The sequence below is a fragment of the Pelophylax lessonae genome (assembly GCF_965119305.1).
Source record: "Pelophylax lessonae genome assembly, chromosome: 6".
NCBI classification, from domain to species: domain Eukaryota; kingdom Metazoa; phylum Chordata; class Amphibia; order Anura; family Ranidae; genus Pelophylax; species Pelophylax lessonae.
In genome coordinates this window covers 35,895,316-35,920,560 of record NC_138773.1, presented here as the reverse complement: position 1 = coordinate 35,920,560, position 25,245 = coordinate 35,895,316, and the positions used below count along the sequence as shown (strand labels likewise).

The window sequence follows — 25,245 nt, the reverse complement described above, 5'->3', positions numbered from 1 at the left end:
ATCTGCATTATCAAAGAATGACAGTCCACTACATATCTGACTGCAATTTTTTTTTTCTTTAAAGCATTCAAAAGATTATATATCTTCAAGGTAAGACTACATTGCTTAAGTTAAGCTTTGTCTTCATATTGCAGCATAGAAAGGTGATGCATGAAAATCCATATCCTACTGATTGCCCAAAACGTATAAAAAATTCTACATATGTGGTTGTGTTATCCAGGCGGATGAGAAGAGCAAACAGCAAACATTCGCAAATGTGCCCAAAAAGTATACATATTTGTTCTCAGTCTCTGCTAGGAATAAATGTGGTGTCCAGAACTGTGAAGTTTAAACTGCGTTAGTTTGTGTTGGGACATAGTAGATGCTGCCAATAGAAACTCCTGTGCCGAAGATGCCAAGGAAGTCCATGCAGCAGTTGTTATCAGTCTTTTCGTCTTCGTCATCTGCCTTTTCCTGATCTCTGATTGGACGCACCTGGCGAGCTGAAACAAAATAAAAGTTAAAGGGCTTTAAATTGGAACTGCACTCTTGCACCCTTCATCTCAAATTCTACCTCTATCATGACTTCCTCAACCGGAAGTTAGCACTCTTTAGAGAGGTCCTCACTTCAAGTTTTGGCTCAATAATGGCTTCATCAAGAGAAAGTTAGCACCCTTCCAAGAGGTCCCCACTTCAAATTTCACCGCTATCATGACTTCATCAAAAGAAGATTGCCATCCATCAGAGAGTTCCCCACTGTAAATTTTTCCTTCATCAAGAGTTCATCAAGAAAAGGTTAGTACTCTTTACAAAGATCTTCACTTCAAATTTCATTCCTATCATGACTTCATTGAAAGAAGGTTAGCACTCTTCAGGGACATCCCGACCTCAAATTTCACCTCTATCATAACTTCCTAAAGAGAAGGTTAGCACTCTTTAGAGAGGTCCCCACTGCAAATTCTACCTCTGTCATGACTTTTTCAGGAGAAGGTTAAGACTCTTCAGGGACATCCCGACCTCAAATTTCACCTCTATCATAACTTCCTAAAGAGAAGGTTAGCACTCTTTAGAGAGGTCCCCACTGCAAATTCTACCTCTGTCATGACTTTTTCAGGAGAAGGTTAGGACTCTTCAGAGACGTCCCTATTTCAATGTCTGGCTCTATCATGGCTTCAACAAGAAAAACTTAGCACCCTTCAGAGAGACCCTTACTTCTAATTCTGCCTCTATTATGACATCATCAGGAGAAGGTCCCTACTTCAAATTCTGCCTTCATCATGAGTTTTTCAAAAGAAGGTTAGCCCCTTCAGAGATGTTCTTACTTTAAATTCCATCTTTATCTCTTTTCAAACAAGTTCCCACCTTTAAATCTTCCTCTATTATGACATCAATAAGGAAAGGTTGGCACCCTTTAGAGAGGTACACAGTTCAAAGTATACCTCTGCTAGGACTTCATCAAGAAAAGGTTAGTACCATCAAGAGAGGTCCCCACTTCAAATTCTGTCTCTATCATGACTTCATCTATGGAAGGATAACCACCCTTCAGATAGGCCCCACTTCTAATTCTGCCTCTATTATGACATCAATGAGGAAAGGTTAGCACCCTTTAGAGAGGTACACAGTTCAAATTATACCTCTGCTAGGACTTCATCAAGAAAAGGTTGACACCATCCAGAGAGGTCCCCACTTCAAATTCTGTCTCTATCATGACTTCATCTATGGAAGGATAACCACCCTTCAGATAGGCCCCACTTCTAATTCTGCCTCTATTATGACATTTTCAGGAGAAATTTGGCATCCTTTAGAGTGGACCCCACTTCAAATTCCACCTATATCATGATTTCAGCAAGAGAAGGTTAGCACCCTTATGAACAGCCCCCACTTCAATTCCATCTCTATCATAACTTCATCAAGAGAAGATTGGCACCCTTGAGAGAGGTACCCACTTCAAATTCTGCCTCCATCACAAGTTCATCAAGAGAAGGTTAATACCCTTCAGCAGTGCCACTGATAGGCCAGTACAACTGGCCCTGTTGTACCGGGCCCGGCGTCCTCAGTTAAGCGTGGTGGGGTGGGGGGGGGGGGCGGCAGCCTCACAGACAGCACAAAATAAAAAAACAAACAAACCAGCTTTCTAAACTACACCCCCACTCAGCTGCTCCAACTAGCTTTGGGTGGTGTATTATTGCCATCTTCCGGGCCCCTTCTCTCTGATGATGTGGGAGTAGAGGGACTTTTTTCTGAGTTTCGGGCGCATGAGCAGTGCATTCTGTGCCCACTCCGCTGCATAAAGTACCAGCCTCCGGCCTGCCGCTGCGGCTGCCTGTTTCCTTCCCTGACGGAGTAATCTTCCTCCGCTCAGCTCCCCACTCAGTCAGTAGTCGGCCCGAGAGACGGGGAGCAAGAGGCTGTGAGGCGAGCGGCAGTGGCAGGCAGCTGCTGGGGGTGGGTGAAGGATATACTACAGTGCACTGTACATTATTATAATGTTACCATCCATTTTACCATCTATAACACACAGGGAGCAGTCAGCAGAGGTTCTCTGTCACAGTGTGTCACAGGACATGGCTGTTGGGTGCTGATTTTGTTAACTCATTGGTCATAAGTTAACAAGGTCAGCACCCGACTGCCATGTCTTGTGACACACTGCGACAGTGCCAGCCATGATAGAGCACCTGCTGACTGCTGCCTGTGTGTTATCCTAATGCTAATAATCTTAAGCTCCCTGTGTTGATGTTCGTTATCAAGGCTTTTACACGGAGTGGAATCTGTTTGTTCAGTAGGGGGATCTGTCCGCTGATCCCCCACTGAGTGAAGTGGGCAGATGACAGGTCTGTGACCACTCAGAGCAGAGTGGGCTGTGTCTGTGTCCACTCTACATAAGCTAAGGATGGCTGGTGTAAACAAACCGGCTGTCCGTTTATACCCGACTGCCCTCCAATTTGATCCGCTAGACCTGTGTTTCTTTTTCAGTCAAGGCACCCTTTAAAAATTATGGACAGTCTCCAGGCACCACATTCTAAAAAGTAGGACTAAAAACAATTGCACTTTTGTAAACTGGTACTGACTGGGATTCCAATGTTTCTCTTCTCTCTCTCCGTTTTTCTCCATCACCCAGGTAATGTGACCCCAGAGTTGATGGAGAGGGGCAGAGGAGGGTCATGCAAGGATACTATGCAGGCGACTGATATCCTCCTTATCAACTGATGACACCATTGGTCGTTTGGACATCAGAAAGTGGATGGTTGAAATGGTGCACAATGAAAACCTGTGACTAATGCCTCGTTTCCACTGAGCGGAATGGTTTGGGTCGGAACAGTTTGGAAGGGTTAGAATGGTCCGGTCTATTCAGGTGAGTGTTTCCACTGCAAGTTGGGCCACCAGGGACCATGCAGGGTTTACACCAAATGAGGTGTTTGTTTTGCTCTTTCGTTTGACATGAGCATTGAAGTTTTCCTGTCCGCCAATCAGTGGAATCTATCGTGTGACGCCAGTAGCTCCGCCCTAACCGTACCGTACCATTTCCTATGGCCCTACATCTGAAGCAGGACCAGGAATGGTGCGGTTTGGTTCGGTTGTATGGGCCACTTTCATAATGGAAACACTCAAATTAGCGTACCGTACCGAACCGGCCCGAACCGATCCGCTCAGTGGAAACGAGGCATTAGTGTAGCTAAAAGGCAGGTCTCATTCACATGCCAGCTTGTATACAATTTTTGGGCAATTTTTAGGAATTTTGCCAGGGCACCCCTAAAGAAACCTCAAGGCACCCCAGAGTGCCTGGGCACCCTGGTTGAAAAAGGCTGCGCTAGACAGAGGGGAACAGATCCCTTTCTGTTTTGTTTAGCGGATCGGATTGGAGGTAGGCGGGTGCAAATGGACACAAGTCCGTTTAGATCAATTGCTCCATAGTAGTGAATAGAGGGTCTGATCAGGTCCGCCTGAAAAATGGACAGGTGTACCTGATCAGACCTGTCATGTGGACCCACCCCCAACTTTTTCCCTTTACCTGCTTTCTGCCCACCCTCAGTAAATTTACAGCAGCAGGGTGGCACGGCAGGCTGGATCACATACATGTACTTCATTCAGTCTGTTCCTGCACTTTGTTTCACAGCGGGATCTGGGGAGGGGCCAGGGGTGGGGTTGAGGGTGGGACTGAAGGGGACCCCGTCAGGTAGGCTGTACGGGGCCCCATGATTTCTATCAGCGGACCTGCCCCCAGTGAGGTCCCCAAATTCCATCCTTATCATGACTTTATCAAGTGAAGGTTAGCACTCTTCAGAGACATCTCAACCTCAGTTTGTACCACTATCATGGACTTCCTCAAGAGAAGGTTAGCACCTTTTAGAAAAGTCCCCACTTCAAATTCTACCTCTGTCATGACTTTTTCAGAGAGGAGGTTGGCACTCTTCAGAGAGGTTCTCACTTCAATTTCTGGTTCTATCATGGCTTCATCAAGAAAAAGTTAGCACCCTTCAGAGAGGCCCCGATTTCTAATTATGCCTCTATTATGGCATCATCAAGAGACGGTTGGCACCCTTTAGAGATCCCCACTTCAAATTCTGCTTCCATCATGAGTTCATCAACAGAAGGTTATCCCCTTTCAGAGATGTCTTCACTTCAAATTTCAACTATATTATGACTTCAATAGAAGGCTGACCACCCTTTAAAGAGAACTTACTACCAATGTTGCCTCTAATATGGCATCAAGGTTTGAGTAACAGGCCAGTGTGCCCCTTTCTGACCTCTCTTCCTCCCCTTGGTACAGCAGGTGGTGTACTTGGATGCTAAGCAACTAAACCAATAACATAAAAGCAGTGTCAGAACTCAGAAAGGGGTGTTGGGGGCATTGTTGCCTGTTATTCAAAGCCCACAATTTGATTCACCCCCCCCCCTCCCATTTAGAGAAGTCCCCACTTCATATTCTGCCTTACAGATCATTACATTCTCAAGAGAAGGTTATCATCCTTCAGGGAGGTCCCTGCTTCAAATTTTACCCTTTATCAAGAGAAGGTTAGCACCCCTTGGAGAAGTCCTCCTCACCCACTTTTCATCAAAAAAATGTATTTGAAGCTTGAGGTTTGTAGAGTCTCTTTCGTTTTGTCTATTTAATCCCCCAGACCTATTTATATTCACCTTTGGCATACTCCCACACTATTCTTATCCATTGCTTTTTACGAACGACCTGAAAAATACCCCGTGCTTCTGGGTTGGGGGGGGGGCATAGAATCTCTTCCTATGATACAGTGCGGAGGTCCATCTGCCACACCTCAATCGAAGATAGGCTAAATTAACCCAACCCCTGACCTAATCCTTGCCCCGATCCCCAACCCATCATTGAGATCTCAGTGGTGGGAGCCAGTAGATGAGCATTTTTCAGGTAATGCAGAATATTTAAGATAAAGTGTTTAGCTCACCCAGCCATTTCCCGAAGTTTGCCAGAAACTGGAAAGGCCATAAGAGGAAAGAGACAACACCGTCCATCTTCAGCCTTCTAATCAGTGAGAAATCTGAAAATATTGAGAACATTCAAATTACATAAGAAAACATACTGTACATACATAAGAGAGATTTACCTTCACTTCCTGTCCCATAAACAAAACAGGAAGTGAGAAAAAATCCCTACAAAGTGAGAGTGGAACTAGTATCCCAATTGGAAGATTTCCTCTAATTCTGTTCTGGTGACAATCCAAAATTTGGGATTTTCTTTCACTTTCAGAGGGAACATTAAACAGAACAAATAGAGAGGGTGAATCTCCCTACCGGGGGCACAGACAGCGATAAAACCCTGGCAAGGGTTCTAATTCCTCTCCACTCTATCCAAAACTAAAGAAAAAAGTTTGCCTTCAGTTACGCTTTAATTGAGGAAATGATTGCCTTTATAAGACATTCTCCTCAACTCTCAATGAGCTTTGGAAAGCCAGAGCATGTTGCTCTGTGGAGAGATACTGGGTGGCGGCAGCTTTGCGAGTAAGGATGACTTTTTTGGGGGTATCAGGATGCAAAATCTCTCTTTTTTTCCCCTCACTTCGATTTGTTGTGAATGAGCACTGCATGTTAGTTGTGGTCATGTGCACTGCTCTATATACACTCCACGTATCCCATAGTCTATAGTCCATCTCAGGTTCAAGCGAGAGAGGATGGCTGCATTCTTACATTCAGTGGGACCATAGAGAACAAACGTAGCCACCCTCTATGTAATGGGAAGTCAGATCACAGCAGCAAAAACAGAGAAATCTAGAGATTTAGAGGAGGCGGAGAATAATAGAATGGACTTTTTTTAAAAATCATTCTTATCTAGGTGGATGTAGCATCGGTCCGTCGGCTCTAAGGCTGAGAACTAAGTGATCAAACACCACTGATCGCTCGGTTCTCATTACTCTGTGAGCAGGGAAATGGTGACTGTCAGTTAACCAGCTCTCTGCTCTACCCATCCACACTCACTGAAGCACTGGGCTGTGGAGGGGTGGGAGCGGTGGCTCAGGCTCTCAGCGGCTTGCTGAGAGGCTGAGCCAGGTGCCGGTCCAGGCATGTGGGTGGATCCCAACCATATGTTCACGATATGGTTGGCTCTGTGATGTCAGCCAACAGTGGGCATTAGCCAGCTGTCTGCTGAAAATGGGTCACAGGAGTGCAGAACGAACTGCACTCCAGTGATCCACAGGACACAAACAGCCAAACAAGCTTTCCCCGTACTTTTCCTTTAAGAATATGTAGCACTGTCCCCGCAGGGCCTGCTGAATAATGACTTGACGGGCTCCCCTGATTACCAACACACAGTTATCTTGAGATATAGTTTGCTGATCCCTCCTTACTCCTGATGGCTCATCACACAAATAAACAGTCTAGGGGTGTTGTTTTTTTTTATGTTTATTTGGAACTGGGATAGGAGAAGGGAATAGTGGGATACTCCAGTTGAATTATTCACATTAGTTGAGGACTTTTATCTTCAAGCCTTCTAGGTTAAATGGAAACAGCTAGCATGCTTAATCCACACTGCCACAAGTGTAGAAAGGGGTTAAGTCTCTTGCTCTTTACTTCCTAGCAAGACACTCTCCCTACCATCCCCTTTCAAGCGACACCCATTCACTGACTATCCTAAGAGCAGGGGTGGCCCCCCTCAGGTCAGGCCATTTGACATGAGATTCTGTACTGCAGAGACAGATCATCCAGTGTCTCCCCTCTCAGTCAGCTTCTCTGGATCTCCGGGTTCAGTTCCTCACTGCTACTCTCCAGGCCCTCAGGATGACCCCCTGAGGCCGCATGGCCGGCCCCCTCCCTTCGGGACTGCGCTATCCAGACGAAAGACCTCGGACACATGTGCTCCTGGCTTTTATACAGTATCCTAGCATGCACCAAGACACTTTTCCTCTGCCAAATCGCCAGGGCTGTATCAAAAGCCTGTGCACCCACTTGTCAGGTTTCCTCCCACTGTCCAATATGCCTCCCTATTGGACCAGTGTGAAACACTCTGCAGACAGAATGAGTTGCATCCTGAGCACAATGAGCAGACCTCACTAACAGATCCTGCTTTCTGGTAGGCAGAGAACAATATAGATTTACCTGCAGCCCCTCTGGTAAGCAGACAGAGCTCAAACTATACTTTCTCTCACTAGCACCTACCTAGGAGGGTGTTACAAATACATTCTGAAATAGAATTTATATTTGTTTAAATATATTATTATTATTTAATTATAAATTTATTATAACATTTTTGTTTCACTTTAAACTAAATCTGGCAGATTTGCTCCTCAAAGACAGTCACTTCATCAGACAGGCACTACCCAGGTCACCTTTTAAAACATCGAAGGAGCCTGGTGGGATACATTTAGTAAATAGTGACTACATCCAATCAGATGCTGTTCTGGTATTCAGACAGCTGCTGGTGCTGCAGGTATCAGAATACAATAGCCAGTAGCCATATGGATGAATCCAGTGGCGGCTGGTGCTCCATCAGTCAGGGGGGGGCGGCAGACGGACCTGGCCGCTGACCCCCCTCTATATCACTCCAGCCTGCACCACCACATCCCCCCCCAGCCACATTACTTACCTTGTTCCTCCAGACTGACAGGCGGCAGCGATGGCGGCGGCTTCCCCCGCAGGCTCCTTCATGTCCCTTCTCGGCGGCCATCTCCTCCCCCCTTCTTGGCTAATAGCATGCCTTCTCCTTTTGGCCAATCGGGAAACAGGTCTCAGGACCCGCTTCCTGATTGGCCAGGAGGAGAATCAGTGTAGCAATAGCGAATATTCGAATATACGTTCACTATTTGTCACACAACTGGGTGGGCCCATGGGCCCACCCTTTTTTGAAGCCTATTAGATCCTCTGTTTAAAAAAAAAACCCCATTGGAATCCATGCACTGGCGTCCTGGATGTAGATTAGGGGGCCGGACACGTGGATAGGGGGGGCTGCACCCCTGCGCCCCCAATGGAGGAATCTATTAGGTTTCTCTTGATCAGGCCCACAATTGTTGCATGTTCAGCTAGCCGTTTTTTTTTTTAATGATCGGAGAGGTTGCAGAAAGGAAACTTCTGGGAGAAAGAATATTCTGCCAAAGTCCCTGAAATGGAAACAACGTACAGAAATGAAAATGCATTCTGCAGGATTTTTTACGGTTAAACGGTTGCGATAAGCGTCTCGCTCTTCTCATTTTATACAAAAGCATCAACCTAGCTATTTATAGAAAGTTGCGTCACGGACTTCTCCGCGTTTCCAAAAAGTGACAAATTTTACGATCTATTATACACAACTTTCTTGTTTAATTGCCGTCTTTAACTCGCCAGCCGCGTCCGACTCTCACAGCATAATACAATTTCCGTTCTATATCACAGGATGATGTTATGATTTAAAGGTCCTGAGTCTGGTTATCTACAGATCAAATCCAAACACAGATTTCTCCATGGCTACACCACATCCTAGTCATTACTCATTTGCCGGAACGTTCCTTAGACGTTCCGTTATCCATATACTCATTGGATCAGAATGGAACTCTTACCGGTGGTGGGGATGATGTTCGGTGTATCCTGCGACAGTGCAGAAACGCTAGGAGACAGTCGCTGGCTGAGAAGTTCTGATTGAGGAAGTGAGACGTCACAGCAGTTAAAGGGCTTTATTATTGCAGGGACTTTGAATACGAGATGTTTATAGGTAGGGGAAAGCACAAGCCAGAGCCGGGATTTTCTTTTTGTCATCAGACTCGGCTGTTACATGTTTTACTTTATGGTGATCAGGGAACTGCAAGTAGAAGCTATGCAAACATTCAACAGGCAACGACATGTTCGTAAAATAATATCTTTATTACCGAACAAAAAAAATCTTTTTTCCGCATTCTTTTTTTTTGCGATTAAATCAACAACATTATAAGTAAAGTAACTAGCTAAAGGCTAAACTTTTTTTTGTGTCCCCATTGTGGAGGTTTTCTTCACTTCCTGTCCCATAGACACAACAGGAAGTGAGAGGAAATCCCTCCAATGTGAGGGAATTCCTGAAACGAGTGTCCCCATTGGAAGATCTCCCTTCTATTCCAGTTCTAGTGACAACCCAAAATGTAGGATTTTCTTTCACTCTTGGTGATAGCAGCAAAAGCAAGAGGTGAAGGAGGAAATCTTCCAATGGGGACACCTGCTGAATTGACACATTGGGGAGATTTGCTCTCACTTCCTGTTGAATTTCTAGGACAGGTAGTGAAGGGACATCATTAACAGCCATGAAAAAGCAATCTAAAAGGGGTCTGAAGTAGAACTAAAGGCACAAATCCTTGTTTATTTTGGATTGATTAAGGGAGGGTTATAACCCATGTAAGTGTTTTTTCCATCTGTGTCCCATTGGGTAGATTTCCGTTCACTGTCTGTCCCAGGAAGGGCACAACAGGAAGTGAGAGGAAATCCCTCTAAAGTCAGGGAATCCATAGAACGAGTGTCCCCATTGGCAGATTTCCCCTCTATCCCTGTTCTGGTGAAAACTCACAATTTGAGATTTTCTTTCACTTTCACTCTCGGTAATAAAGGTAAACAGGGCAAATAGAGAGGGAGCATCTCTCAAATGGGGGCACAGAGAGCAAAAAAAAAAAAACATCACTGTAAGAGGGCTATTCTTCCCACTGACCACTAATGTAAAAGGGTTGTTCTTCCCATTGAAAACCAATGTAAAAGGGTTGTTCTTCTTATTGACCACCAATGTAAGAGGGTTGTTCTTCCCATTGACCACCAATGTAAAAGGGTTGTTCTTCCCATTGACAACCAATGTAAGAGGGTTGTTCTTCCCATTGGCCACCACTATAAGAGGGCTACTCTTCTCATTGACCATCAATGTAAGAGGGATATTCTTCCCATTGACCAGCACTATAAGAGGGCTACTCTTCCCATTGACCATCACTGCAAGAGGGACAGTCTTCTCATTGACCACCAAAGTAGGAGGGCTATTCTTCCCATTGACCACCAATGTAAGAGGGATATTCTTCTAATTGACCATCAATGTAAGAGGGATATTCATTCCATTGACCACCACTATAAGAGGGCTACTCTTCCCATTGACCACCAATGTAAGAGAGATATTCTTCCCATTGACCACCACTATAAGAGGGCTACTCTTCCCATTGGCCATCACTGTAAGAGGGACTGTCTTCTCATTGACCACCAATGAAAGAGGGCTGTTCTTCCCATTGACCACCAATGGAAGAGGGATATTCTTCCCATTGACCATCTCTGCGAGAGGGATATTCTTCCCATTGACCACCAATATGTGTCATGGTCTTACCTTCTTGCTGTTCTCCTTCGTTTGACATGTGCTGGCGGCCATCTTGGTTTCTGGGTTTCTTGTAGCCTCCCACCCTGCGGCTCCTCCTTCCCACTGGGAGGAGCTGGATGCCTAGCTCATATATATAGGAGGTCTGTGGCTTCAGTTCCTTGCTTGGTCCTCCTGTGTTCACATGCTTCTAAGACTGCTGCTGCTTCTGGTTCCTGATCCTGGCTTCGTCTGACTACCCTGCTGGTTCCTGATCCTGGCTTCGTCTGACTACCCTGCTGGTTCCTGATCCTGGCTTCGTCTGACTACCCTGCTGGTTCCTGATCCTGGCTTCGTCTGACTACCCTCCTGGTTCCTGACCTCTGGCTTCGCAAGGACTCTGCCTCGGTTTCGCCATCCGTTTGGACTTTTGCTTTACAGCTTGATTTTCAATAAAGCCTTCTTATTTTCACTTATCTGTTGTTGTACGTCTGGTTCATGGTTCCGTGACATTAGGACCAAGCCATGAATTCTGACGGTACAGGGCCATCCTTGCTACCCACGCTGGTTGCCAGACTTGATCAGCAGGATCACCTGTTGGGTCGGTTCGCCGTGGCGTTGCAAACCCTGCTTGAACGCACGGCTCATTTCGCTCCCGTTGCCGATGGGTCGGTTGTCGCTCCTGGGCCCGCTCCTACTGCCGCTCCGGTTGTTGCGCCAGAGTCTACCCCGACACCTGTTGTTGCGCCTGCGGTGTTTCGGGGTATGACCGGTTCTGCCCCCCTTCCACAGCGCTTTGGGGGAGAGCCAACTCAGTGCCGAGGTTTCCTTAACCAGGTGGGCATTTATTTCGAGTTGCTGCCACATGCCTTTCCTACTGAGAGATCAAAGGTGGGCTTCTTAATTTCGCTGCTTTCGGACAAGGCCTTGGCCTGGGCCAGCCCTTTATGGGAGAACAACAATCCGGTGGTTGCCGAGTTTTCCGGTTTTGTTGCTTCTCTTCGGAGGGTATTCGATGTGCCGGCTCGTGCTGCCTCTGCTGCGAAGCTCCTTATGTCCATCAGACAGGGTTCAAGATCCGTAACTGAATACGCCATTGAGTTTCGTACCCTGGCAGCAGAGGTGGGCTGGAATAATGAGGCTCTGGTCGCTGCTTTCTCTCATGGTCTCTCGGATGCCTTGAAGGATGAGGTTGCAGCTAAGGACCTACCAGTGGAGCTCGAGTCTCTTATTTCTTTCTTGATTTTGATTGACACCAGACTCAGGGAGAGACCTTCCTTTAAGGAGAGTCTGCGGAGGCCTCCTAACAGATTGGCGCCTACCTTTGCTGTCCCACCCGTGCCTCCCTCTCCTCCCACGCCTCCTGGGGATGACTTGGCTGGGGGTGAACCCATGCAGCTGGGCTTTGCTCGCCTGTCCGAGGGGGAGAGGGTACTCCGAAGACGCGAGGGTCGATGCTTGTACTGTGGTCTCGGTGGGCATTTTCGGTTGGCATGTCCGAACCGTCCGGGAAACGCTCGCACCTGAGATCCTGTCGGGGGCAGATCTTGGGTGGAGTCTCCTCGTCCCCGGTTTCCCGTGTTGACAAACCACTGATCACTGTTGTCCTCTCCTGGGTCGGGGGCTCTGTGACGACCCAGGCGTTGGTGGACTCTGGTGCTGGTGGTTTGTTCATTGATAGTGTGTTCGCTGCCGCCAATTCCATTCCTCTGCAGGCCCGAGGTTCTCCACTGGCTCTTGAGGCGATAGACGGCAGACCCCTTCTGCCGCCACACGTGACTCATGAGACCCTTCCAGTGGGGATTGCCATTGGTGCCGTTCACAGAGAGTCGGTCTGCTTCCAGGTTATTTCGTCTCCACACTACTCGGTGGTCTTGGGGTACCCCTGGCTCCAGAAGCATAATCCGACTTTCGATTGGAGATCGGCCGAGATCCTCTCGTGGTCACCGCAGTGTGGGGCTAGTTGCATCCATGGGCCTGTCAAGTTGCTGTGTACTTCCTCGGACTCTCTGTTGCCTCCTGAATACGAGGAGTACCGGGATGTATTCGATAAGGTGCGCGCGGTTGCCCTACCTCCGCACCGCCCATACGATTGTGCCATCGAGTTACAACCTGGTGCCGTTCCTCCTCATTGCAAGGTCTATCCACTGTCGGTAGCGGAGAATGAGGCCATGGAGGAGTACGTGAAGGAGGCGCTTTCACGCGGACACATTCGCAAATCCTCGTCCCCGGCAGGATTTTTCTTTGTGAAAAAGAGGGGCGGTGAGTTGAGGCCTTGCATCGATTACAGGGGTCTCAATCGCATCACGATCAAGAACGCTTACCCGATACCCTTGATTTCCGAGCTGTTCGATCGCCTTAAAGGGGCCACGGTCTTTACCAAACTCGATCTGAGGGCGGCATATAACCTTGTAAGGATCAAGGCGGGCGATGAGTGGAAGACCGTGTTTAACACCAGGACCGGTCATTATGAATCCTTGGTTATGCCCTTTGGGTTGTGCAATGCGCCCGCAGTCTTTCAGGAATTCATTAACGATGTTTTCCGTGACCTGTTGCAGCAGTGTGTGGTGGTCTATTTGGATGACATCTTGGTATATTCTGAATCCATGGAGACCCACATTCTGGATGTCAGACGAGTGTTGCAACGGTTACGAGAGAACAAGCTGTTCGGTAAGCTTGAGAAATGCGAATTTCACCGATCCCAGGTAACCTTTTTAGGTTACATCATTTCCGCTGAGGGGTTCTCCATGGATCCTGAGAAGGTTTCGGCTGTCTTACAGTGGCCCCAGCCCAGTGGTCTTCGCTCCCTGCAGCGCTTTTTGGGCTTCGCCAATTATTATCGGAAGTTCATCAGGGACTTTTCCATGCTAGCCAAGCCTCTCACGGATCTGACCAGGAAGGGCAGTAATTCCCAGGTCTGGCCGCTCGAGGCCATCTGAGCTTTTGAGGCTCTAAAGTCCGCCTTTGTGTCGGCTCCGATTCTGTCGCATCCCAACCCTGGGTTGCCCTTTGTCCTCGAGGTGGACGCGTCTGAGACGGGAGTAGGCGCCCTTCTGTCTCAGCGTAGAACACCAGAGGGTCCTCTGCTTCCTTGTGGGTTTTACTCCCGGAAACTGTCTTCCGCGGAGTGCAACTATCAGATTGGTGACAGGGAGTTATTGGCCATCGTGCAGGCCCTTAAAGAATGGAGGCACTTGCTCGAGGGTTCGGTGGTTCCGGTCCTCATCCTGACGGACCACAAGAATCTGACCTACCTTTCTGAGGCCAAGAGATTGACACCACGTCAGGCCAGATGGGCTCTGTTCTTGTCACGTTTTAATTACGTGGTCTCCTACCTACCCGGTTCCAAGAACATCAGGGCGGATGCCTTATCACGGCAGTACTCCGACCTGTCCAGGGAGGAGTCGATTCCGACTTCGGTCATACCTCCGAATCAGGTCCTGGCCGCCATTCGCACCAGCCTGACCTCTCCCCTGGGTGAGCAGATTTTGGCGGCTCAATCTGGTGCTCCCTCTGGGAGACCCAACGGCAGATGTTTTGTGCCTGAGGAGTTGCGCACTCGGTTGTTGCGAACCTACCATAACTCCTAAACCGCGGGGCATCCTGGAAAGAATCAGCTGTCCTGGGCTGTTTCACGTCTGTTCTGGTGGCCTTCCCTACGTTCCGACATCGCCGCATATGTAGCGGCATGCTCCGTTTGTGCCCAGAGTAAGTCCCCTCGGCACCTTCCGTTGGGCCTTCTGCAACCCATAGCCACCGGGGAGCGCCCATGGTCACACCTGGGGATGGATTTCATTGTGGACCTCCCTGTATCCCGAGGCCATACGGTCATTCTCATGATTGTGGATCGATTTTCCAAAATGTGCCACTGTGTTCCTCTCAAGAAGTTACCCTCTGCACAGGAGTTGGCCACGATTTTTGCCAGGGAGGTCTTCCGGTTGCACGGTTTGCCCAAGGAGATTGTGTCCGATCGGGGGAGTCAGTTTGTGTCCAGGTTCTGGCGCGCCTTTTGCTCCCAGTTGGGGATTCATCTCTCCTTCTCCTCGGCCTACCACCCTCAGTCCAATGGGGCCGCAGAACGATCCAATCAGGCCTTGGAGCAATTCCTTCGTTGCTATGTCTCCGATCACCAAGACAATTGGGTTGACCTCCTGCCTTGGGCTGAGTTTGCCAGGAACACGGCGGTGAACTCTTCCTCTGGGACGTCTCCCTTCATGGCCAATTATGGGTTCCAACCTGCCGTGTTACCGGAGGTATTCTCTTCCCAGGATATTCCGGCTGTGGAGGATCACCTTTCCATCCTACGTGCTTCTTGGGTACAGATCCAGAAGTCCCTTGAGGTCTCTGCGCAGCGCCAGAGACTCCAGGCTGATCGCAGACGAGCGCCTGCTCCTTCCTACCAGGCCGGAGACCGTGTATGGTTGTCCACCCGCAACCTCAACCTTCGATTGCCCACTCCCAAGCTGGCGCCTCGCTTTGTTGGTCCCTTCCGAGTGCTTCGCAGGGTAAACCCGGTAGCCTATGCCCTTGCGCTTCCTCCTGGCATGCGGATCTCCAACGTGTTTCATGTTTCCCTGTTGAAGCCACTGGTGTGTAATCGTTTCACTTCCTCGGTTCCTCGGCCTCATCCGGTCCAAGTGGGCAATCGTGAGGAGTATGAGGTGAGCAATATCCTGGACTCACGCCTGGTCCGCGGTCGGTTGCAGTTTTTGGTTCATTGGCGTGGTTATGGTCCAGAGGAGCGTTCCTGGGTTCCCTCCGCAGATGTCCATGCTCCTGCCTTGCTCCGAGCCTTCCACGCACGCTTCCCTCAGAAACCGTTCGTACTCCGCGGAGGAGGGGCCCTTGAGGGGGAGGTACTGTCATGGTCTTACCTTCTTGCTGTTCTCCTTCGTTTGACATGTGCTGGCGGCCATCTTGGTTTCTGGGTTTCTTGTAGCCTCCCACCCTGCGGCTCCTCCTTCCCACTGGGAGGAGCTGGATGCCTAGCTCATATATATAGGAGGTCTGTGGCTTCAGTTCCTTGCTTGGTCCTCCTGTGTTCACATGCTTCTAAGACTGCTGCTGCTTCTGGTTCCTGATCCTGGCTTCGTCTGACTACCCTGCTGGTTCCTGATCCTGGCTTCGTCTGACTACCCTGCTGGTTCCTGATCCTGGCTTCGTCTGACTACCCTGCTGGTTCCTGATCCTGGCTTCGTCTGACTACCCTCCTGGTTCCTGACCTCTGGCTTCGCAAGGACTCTGCCTCGGTTTCGCCATCCGTTTGGACTTTTGCTTTACAGCTTGATTTTCAATAAAGCCTTCTTATTTTCACTTATCTGTTGTTGTACGTCTGGTTCATGGTTCCGTGACAATATGGGAGGGCTATTCTTCCCTTTGACCACCAATCTAAGAGGGATATTCTTCCCATTGACCACCAATATGAGGACCTTTCCTGTCATTGACCACCAATGTAAGAGGGCTATTCTTTTTACTGATAACTAATGTAAGAGGGCTAATCTACCAATTGACCACCACTGTAAGAGGGCTAATCTTCCCATTGACCATCACTGTAAGAGGGCTAATCTTCCCATTAACCACCAATGTAAGAGGGATATTCTTCCCATTGACCACCAATGTAAGAGGGATATTCCATGTATTGACCATTTCTGTGAGAGGGATATTATTCCCATTGACCATTTGTGTGAGAGGGATATTCTTCCCATTGACCATCACTGTAAGAGGGATATTCTTTCCATTGACCATCACTGTAAAAGAGATATTCTTCCCATTGACCACTACTATAAGAGGGATATTTTCCCCATTGACTATCACTGTAAGATGGACATTCTTCCCATTGACCACCAATGTAAGAGGGCTATTCTTCCCATTGACCACCACTACAAGAGGGATATTTTTCCCATTGACTATCACTGTAAGAGGGACATTCTTCCCATTGACCACCAATGTAAGAGGGCTATTCTTCCCATTGACCACCAATATAGGAGGGCTATTCTTCCCATTGACCACCAATGTAAGAGAGCTATTCTTCCCATTGACCACCAATATAGGAGGTCTGTTCTTCCCATTGACCACCAATTTAGGAGGGCTATTCTTCTCATTGACTACCAATGTAAGAAGGACAATCTTTCTATTGACCACCGGTGTAAGAGGGCTATTCTCCCACTGACCACCAATATGGGAGGGCTATTCTTCCCTTTGACCACCAATGTAAGAGAGATATTCTTCCCATTGACCACCAATTTGAGGACCTTTCCTGTCATTGACCACCAATGTAAGAGGGCTATTCTTTTTACTGACCACCAATGTAAGAGGGCTAATCTACCAATTGACCACCACTGTAAGAGGGCTAATCTTCCCATTGACCACCACTTTAAGAGGGCTAAGCTCCCCATTGACCTCCACTGTAATAGGGTTAAGCTTCCCATTGACCAAAACTGTAAGAGGGCTAATCTTCCCAATGACCAAAACTGTAAGAGGGCTAAGCTGCAGCAGGGGCTGACCTCTGTCAGACATTTGTCAATACTATTACCAGGATTTACATGATTGTGTCATCTCTGAACTAGCCCCACCTGAAGGAGAATTAAAAATTGTAGTTATGTATTATTCATTTCAGGAAAGATAATAGACTCTAAGAAAAATCAACAGCGTCTACTCACTCAGCATGCCATAGAACAGTGTTTCCTAACTCCGTGCCTTATGTTCTCTCAACAGTACCTCATCCGCAAGCGTGCCAGACATTGATCTGCTTCCCTTCACTAAGGCTGAGTTAAAGATTATGTATTTGCTAACCGTAACCAGCAATCCCCAGACACATACCCCCTCCAGATCCTGTGCATGTGCTTCCCAATGCTGTGCTCTATGTGTCATCATCATCTGTATACATGAAACTTTGCAAATACTTTAATGTGATAAACATCTTCCCACCGGCTGCTGAGCCGTAAACACTTTCCCGGAATCAGCTGTTGTTTGTAGGAGTCACACTCCAGAAACAACAAACAAAGGCCAAGCTCAGTGAATCCGTGAAATAATAAAAACTGGTTATTGTAAAGCTAAGGGTTAATCTGCTTATAAATGGTCTTCAGTTGCACTACATACATCATCACTGAGTCTCTGTGCTTCTCTATGCAATGTAGGTAGATCATGGCTGGTGGGAGGGGCCTATGCATAGCTTCTCGAAAACATCGCACCACCCTGGCTCAGTACTCCTCTCAAGAGCCTTCAGCTCTGATGCAAGTAGGGGGCTGGCTCTGTGAAAATAGGAAAACGCCTTGATGGATGGGTGCCCATCTGGAGGAGTGGGCGTTCCTAAGCAGGCTGCATTTACATTGGTAACACCCACATGTGATCCTGAGCCTCCTCTGATTGGAAGGAAATGAGGTGGGCTCAGTGGGGAGATAAGCAAGCAGTAGATTTAAGCTAAAGTAGAACTCAAGTTAGTTTTGGGTAGTATGTGGAAGAATTAGAACTAGGGATCGACAGATTATCGGCAATGCCCATATATCGGGCACCGATATGCACTTTACCCAATATATCGGAATCGGCCCCGGAGGTTACCAATATTGCCGATATTTCGGGAAAGTGCTTGTACCGGAGTGATGTCTGCAGCTAGAGGCATCACCCCGGTACCGGCGTCCATAGCTGACGGTCGGCTGTCATGTAATGACAATCGATGCAGCTGAGAAGCCGCTCGGCTGTCATTACAAGGAGCGGGGGAGATGTCTCCCCCCTCCCGCCACCTTCTGCGGCGACCCGAGCAACCGTCCTGCACGGCCGCCGAAGAGAAGACCCAATCAAAGCCGCATTAAGCTCTGATCGGGTCTCCATGTAAAAAACCCAGAGGTGATGTGGCGTTTTGAATGCTTTTAAGTGCAGAGAAGGGCTTTGGGGTCTTTTAGACCCCCAGATCCATCCACAATAGGACCTGTGAAAAAAAAAAAAAAAAAACTTTTTTAAATGTCCGAAAATATTGGCCAATATCGGCCAATTCCAATATCCGATGACCAAAATATCGGTATCGGTAATAAAAAAAAAACAATATTGGTCGATCACTAATTAGAACCTCTATGGGGTTTTATAGCCACCTGTGTCCCGGCTGGGAAGATTTCCCTTCATTTCCTGTCCATGTGACACAACAGACTTTTAAAAAAATCTTACCAGCTTTATAACTTACAGCCACATAAGCCTTTGTGATGGGAGGTGCCGGATCCTGAACGCCACACTAGGTCACTCATTAACAGGGCCGGTGCTACCACTAGGCAAACTAGGCAGCCACCTAGGGTGTAGCCACGTACAGTTGTTACTGGGTCCAACCCCCCCCCCCCCCCTGAGCATCCTGCCCAAATATCCAGTCAGCGTCCCTGCTGCCACAGCCACACCGCTCAGCAAAAGTGCAGGCTGTACAGCAATCAGAGCTGTCCCTGAATGTACGGCGGATTACAGCCACCCTCTGTTCTCAGTGCTAGGGTTTTGTTGCTAGGACCGCCCATCTCTTAGCAACCAAACCTCCTCCAAACCTATCTGGTCCCAGTGCCCAGCCTTTCGGCTTCCACTTGTCCTGTAGCTGACTGCTGCAATGTGAAGAAATAAATCCTAATGTCACCTGGGGTCTTCACAATGCTTCCTCCTCTCCTGCCACTACCTTTGGGGATGAAAGGGAGATTCTGATGTAAGGGGGAACTCTGGAGTCCCCAATTTAAAGAGGGAGTACTCTAGGGACCCTGATGTTAGAGGGGGCTATGGGGACCCTAATGTAAGGGGGGCTTTGGGATCCTAATGTAAGGGGAGACTTTGGAAACCCTAATGAAAGTGGGGTCTCTGATGTAAGGACGGACTCTGGGGACCCTGATTTAAGGAGAGGGAACTCTTGGGACCTTGATGTAAGGGGGGATGACTTTGGAGACATTGATGAAGGGAGGGAGGACTCTGGGGACCCTGATGTAAAGGGAGAAAATCTATGGGGGCCCTGCTGTAAGGGGGGGGGCTTTGGGATCCTAATGTTAGGGGAGACTTTGGAAACCTTAATGAAAGTGGGGTCTCTGATGTAAGGATGAACTCTGGGGACCCTGATTTAAGGAGAGGGAACTCTTGGGACCCTGATGTAAGTGGGGGTGACTCTGGGGACATTGATAAAATGAGGGAGGACTCTGGGGACCCTGATGTAAGGGGGGCTTTGGGATCCTAATTTAAGGGGAGACTTTGGGAACCCTAATGAAAGTGGGGTCTCTGATGTAAGGACAAACTCTGGGGACCCTGATTTAAGGAGAGGGAACTCTTGAGACCCTGATGTAAGTGGGGATGACTCTGGGGACATTGATAAAATGAGGGAGGACTCTGGGGACCCTGATGTAAAGGGGGGCTTTGAGATCCTAATGTAAGGGGAGACTTTGGTAACCCTAATGAAAGTGGGGGTCTCTGATATAAGACAAACTCTGGAGACCCAGATTTAGGGAGAGGGAACTCTTGGGACACTAATGCAAGTGGGGATGACTCTGGGGACATTGATAAAATGAGGGAGGACTCTGGGGACATTGATAAAATGAGGGAGGACTCTGGGGACATTGATAAAATGAGGGAGGACTCTGGGGACATTGATAAAATGAGGGAGGACTCTGGGGACCCTGATGTAAAGGGGGGCTTTGAGATCCTAATGTAAGGGGAGACTTAGGTAACCCTAATGAAAGTGGGGTTTCTGATGTAAGGACAAACTCTTGGGACCCTGATTTAGGGAGAGGGAACTTTTGGAACCCTGATGTATGTGAGAATGATTCTGGGATTATTGATAAAATGAGGAAGGATTCTGGGGACCCAGATGTAAGGGGGGGCTTTGAGATCCTAATGTAAGGCGGAGACTTTGGGAACCCTAATGAAAGTGGGGTTTCTGATGTAAGGACAAACTCTGGGGACCCTGATTTAGGGAGAGGGAACACTTGGGAACCTGATGTAAGGGGGATGATTTTGGGGACACTGATGAAAGGAGGGAGGACTCTGGGAACCCTGATGTAAGGGGAGGACTTTGGGGAACCTAATGAATAGGGTAAACTCTGATGTAAGGGGGTCAGGTCCAGGGGGCCCAGGCCTAAAGCTGTGTAAGGTGCCCCAAAATCTCTGAATGCTGCCCTGTTCCCCATAAACTGCGGCGACGTTTCGCATACCACTGCAGGATTGGATGATGTTAGCTGCAGACAAAGCCGTCTCCTGCAAACCTCAGCCAATCCGTGTAGAATAGGTGTCCAGCCAATAAGGTGCCGTGTAAGCCATGATGCGCACAACATCACTTCCTTGGGGGTTGGGGGAAGGGTGCAAGTAGCTGCTCTTGCTCTTGCCTAGAGAGCAAAATAGTCTAGCACTGGCCCTGCTCATTAACCACCTAGTGACCATCGGCTCCAATTGTACTGCAGACGAGCGGCTGCTGTAGGCAAAGTGACATACCTGCACATTGCTGCCTACTTCCGGGTTTAGGGGCGCGCATGCGCATGTACACGCGGGAACAATCTCCTTGCAAAGCAGGGATGAGAAGTTTAGAGATCAACTAGTAAACGCAGCACACTGTACACACATTACACATGGTTAGGCACATATTTAACCCCTTGATCCCCCCAGATGTTAACCCCTTCCCAGCCATTGTCCTTAGTACAGTGACAGTGCATATTTTTTTTTAGCACTGATCACCCTATTAAAGCGGTAGTAAACTGATGTGAAGTTTTTTTGTACCCTGCAAGATAAAGCCATCTATGCATCGCATACTAGCACATTATGTGAAACTTACCTTAGAACAAAGCTCTTCCAGCTGACAAGGCTTCCATCTTCACCCGTCTTCCTTCCGGGTTTGTGGATTCTTGCTGTGTGACTGATCGCAGCCATGATGACGTCACTCCTGCGTGCCGCCATTTACGGCACAGGAATGTGAAGGAACGGCCCGAGACTGCATGCGCCGGTGATGTAGCCTCCTAAACGGTGCAGGTTTAGGAGATATTTACAGTACCTATAGGTAAGCCCAGGGGTGGGCAGGAGGGATGGTTGCCCTGGGCACAATGGTTTATTCCAGGGATGGGGGGGGGGCCTTGACCCCAACCCTAAGGGAAGGGGGGGGCGCAGTTTGGCATTCTTGCCCTGGGCACTGGATGACCTTCTCCCAATACTGGGTAAGCCTTATTATAGGCTTACGTATAGGTACAAAATATGCATGGGAGTTGGCTCCCACTTTAATATCACTGGTGATGTCAGTGACAGATAGTCAGTCTCCCCGCCCCCCTAGCGTCAGTTAGTGACAGATTACCCGTTCCACTATTGCAGTTCCATTATAAGTCATTGATAGTAGCCATTACCCATTAGTAGTATAAAAAAAAAAAAATATTCCCGTATATATACCATAGTTTGTAGGCGCTTTAACTTTTACGCAAACCAATCAATATACGCCTATTACGATTTTTTTTATCAAAAATACGAAAAAAAAAATATTTTGGCCAAAATTTTATGAAGAAATTCGATTTTTTGAAATGTTTTATTGGATATGTTTTATGGCAGAATTAAAACATATTGTTTTTTTTTTTCAAAATTTTCAGTTTATTTTTTTTTATTTATATTGCAAAATACCACCATAATACAATCAAATACCACCAAAAAAAGAGCTATATTTGTGGGGAAAATATGTTATAAAATTAATTTCGGTACATCGTTGCATGACCGTGCAATCGCCGATTAAAGTAACACAGTGCCAAATAGCAAAAAAAGGCCACACCTTTTGGTATGAGTCCAGAATATTTATATCTTCATACATAAACAAACACGTTGCGGGGCCCGCTGCTCGCTTCATCAGAGCCTGGATAGTGGATGGAGGAAAAAAGGGGGCATAAAATGATTCATTGTAATTAGAAAAAACTTATTGGAAATAAACCTCCATTCTAAAAAAGAACTGTTTGTATTGCAGTCCCTGCCAGACCAGCTGCTGAAACTCGACACTACAAAAAAAGTCTTGACATAGGCTTATAATGTGGAAAAAAAAATTGTTATTGGGTTCATAAAAAGGTGTGGTGTTCCATTATCCTTTATTGTTGCCTGTGTCCCTATTGCAGGGCTGTCTGTAACGCAGGGCAAAAAGGGCAGCTGCCCCGGGCCCAGTCAATGCTGTGGGGCCCCAGAGCAGCTGACCCTTCAGCCCATGCTGCGTGTAAATAGTTTATAAGTGTATTTTGGGAGGCCACAAGAAAATGTTTGCCCTCGGTCCAATCAATATTAAAGACGGCCCTGCCCTATTGTATAGATTAATATATACACTTCCTGTCTGGGTGACACAACAGGAAATAGAGGGAAATTTGGGGACAAAGACTGATAAAACAGATGCTCCACTCCTTCTCTACTGCATACAAAACTAAAACAAAAAAAATACACATATAATGTATACATATTTATACAGTAGGTAGCAATTTTTTGAGATGGGAACGAGGGAAACCTATTAGCAAAGGTATAAAGGTATGTAGGCATAGGGCACACCCACCTGCCGCACCCCCCTTAAAGGAGAATTATACAAAAACAATATTGTTTAAATCCACAAGTGCTTTTTTTTTTTTTAACCACTATTATTTTTCTTTATATTGTTTTTTTGACTTTTATAAATGCAACATACATGTACACGCATACACACATACATACACACATGTACACACACATACATACATGTACACACATACACACACACACATACATGTACACACACACTTGCATACACACATGTACACACACATACATACATGTACACACACACACACACGTACACACACATACATACATACATACATACATACATGTACACACATACATACACACATGTACACACATATACATACATACACACATGTGCACACATACACACGCATACATACATACATGTACACACATACACACGTACACCCATACACACACATACATACATGTACACACATGTACACACATACATGTACACACATACACACATGTACACCCATACACACATGTACACCCATACACATACATACATACATGTACACACATGTAAACACACATGTACACACATACATATATGTACACACATACACACATACACACACATACATACATGTACACACATGTACACACATACATACATACATACATACATACATGTACACACATACACACATGTACACACATACATACATGTACACACATACATACATGTACACACATACACACACATACATACATGTACACACATACATACATACATACATACATACATACATATACACACATACACACATGTACACACATACATACATGTACACACATACATACATGTACACACATACACACACATACATACATGTACACACATGTGCACACATTTATAAACACAGATCCATACAGAAAGCCTTTTAAAAAACATCAGAGAACTGTACCCTAACTTTCTGCGGGGTATTGCACTGTACGGGGAGGCAGAGAGCACACACTGTGCTTTCACTGTCCTAGGTGTGCCCAGCTCCCTCCCTGCTGATTTACAGTTCTGCTGAGGATCGGGGAGCTCGGTCTCAGCCGCCCTTGCCGCTTCTCCTATCCAGGTATACAGGGAGCCCGCTCGGGCCCCCTGCAACATGAGGCCCGGTTGCGATTGCGACTCTTGCAACCCCTGTACATAATCCCCCCTCCACCTGATTCAAATCAAGGTCCATAAAGACATGAATGAGCGAGTTTGGGTTTGAGGAACATGACTGGCCTACAACCCGATAGAACACCTTTGGTATAAATTAGAGAGGAGACTGTGAGCCAGGCCTTCCCGTCCACATCAGTGCCTGACTTCACAAATGCACTTCTGGAAGAATGGTCAAACATTCCCATAGACACACTCCTAAACCTTGTGGACGGCCTTCCCAGAAGAGGTGAAGCTGTTATAGCTGCAAAGGGTGGGCCAACTCAATATTGAACCCTACGAACTAAGGCTGGCCATACACCATACAATTTTCTTATTCAATTTCCTTTAGATTTACCTTCAACTATGTAGTGCAAGGGCCTGCCTGATTGCATACAAATTGAAAGTGTTCAGGTTTGAACTTATATTATATGGTTTTGGTAAATCTAAAGGAAAGTTGAACAAGAAAATTGTATAGTGTATGGCCAGCCTAAGACTGGGATGCCATTAAAGTTCATGTGCGTGTAAAGGCAGGCGTCCCAATACTTTTGACAATGCAGTGTATATATACTGAAAATATAATATACCGTATATATATATATATATATATAAAATCACATATACTGTATATAGATATATACATACACATTATGTATATTCTCTCTCTCTATAAATATATATTGTATTTGTTTTTTAAATGTTTACAGTATATATATATATATATATAAAACTTAATCAATGAAAATGGACTCTAAATTAGAATTCTAAATTCTAGTAATTTTCAGTGTAGTAGTGTCACCTGACTTTTGCTGTTCGGCAGATAAGAACCAAGTGTCCTGGGACCAAACCAGCACCACTGCGGTGGTAATATTTCCAGTGAGCGATGTTTAGGAGACCCAGC

At 47.0% G+C, this 25,245-nt stretch overlaps 1 protein-coding gene across 4 annotated transcripts; it reads right to left on the bottom strand.

Annotated features, from left to right (window-relative positions):
* Positions 1-266: 266 nt before the first annotated feature.
* LOC309558171 (uncharacterized protein) lies at positions 267-25,245 on the bottom strand. 4 transcript variants are annotated; one of them, XR_014225409.1, is made up of 4 exons: positions 25,144-25,244; positions 8,976-9,050; positions 5,397-5,489; positions 267-482 (listed from the first exon to the last, which is right to left on the bottom strand). XR_014225409.1 is itself a non-coding variant. In XM_082261184.1 (4 exons), the coding sequence occupies exons 1-4, from the start codon at positions 17,366-17,368 to the stop codon at positions 328-330; spliced, it is 330 nt and encodes a 109-aa protein (XP_082117310.1). In that variant the 5' UTR covers positions 17,369-17,383; the 3' UTR covers positions 267-327. The 4 variants fall into 4 exon arrangements, 1 of the variants encoding a protein (XP_082117310.1); XR_014225410.1 differs by having other exon boundaries at positions 25,149-25,232; XM_082261184.1 differs by lacking the exon at positions 25,144-25,244 and adding an exon at positions 17,362-17,383.

What these genes read in the sequence shown, in the direction of transcription:
- LOC309558171 (XM_082261184.1), bottom strand. An exon ending in GAACATCATCCCCACCACCG is followed by an intron (nt 5,490 to 8,975) that starts GTAAGAGTTCCA and finishes CAATATTTTCAG; the next exon opens with ATTTCTCACTGATTAGAAGG. An exon ending in AAACTTCGGGAAATGGCTGG is followed by an intron (nt 483 to 5,396) that starts GTGAGCTAAACA and finishes ATTTTGTTTCAG; the next exon opens with CTCGCCAGGTGCGTCCAATC.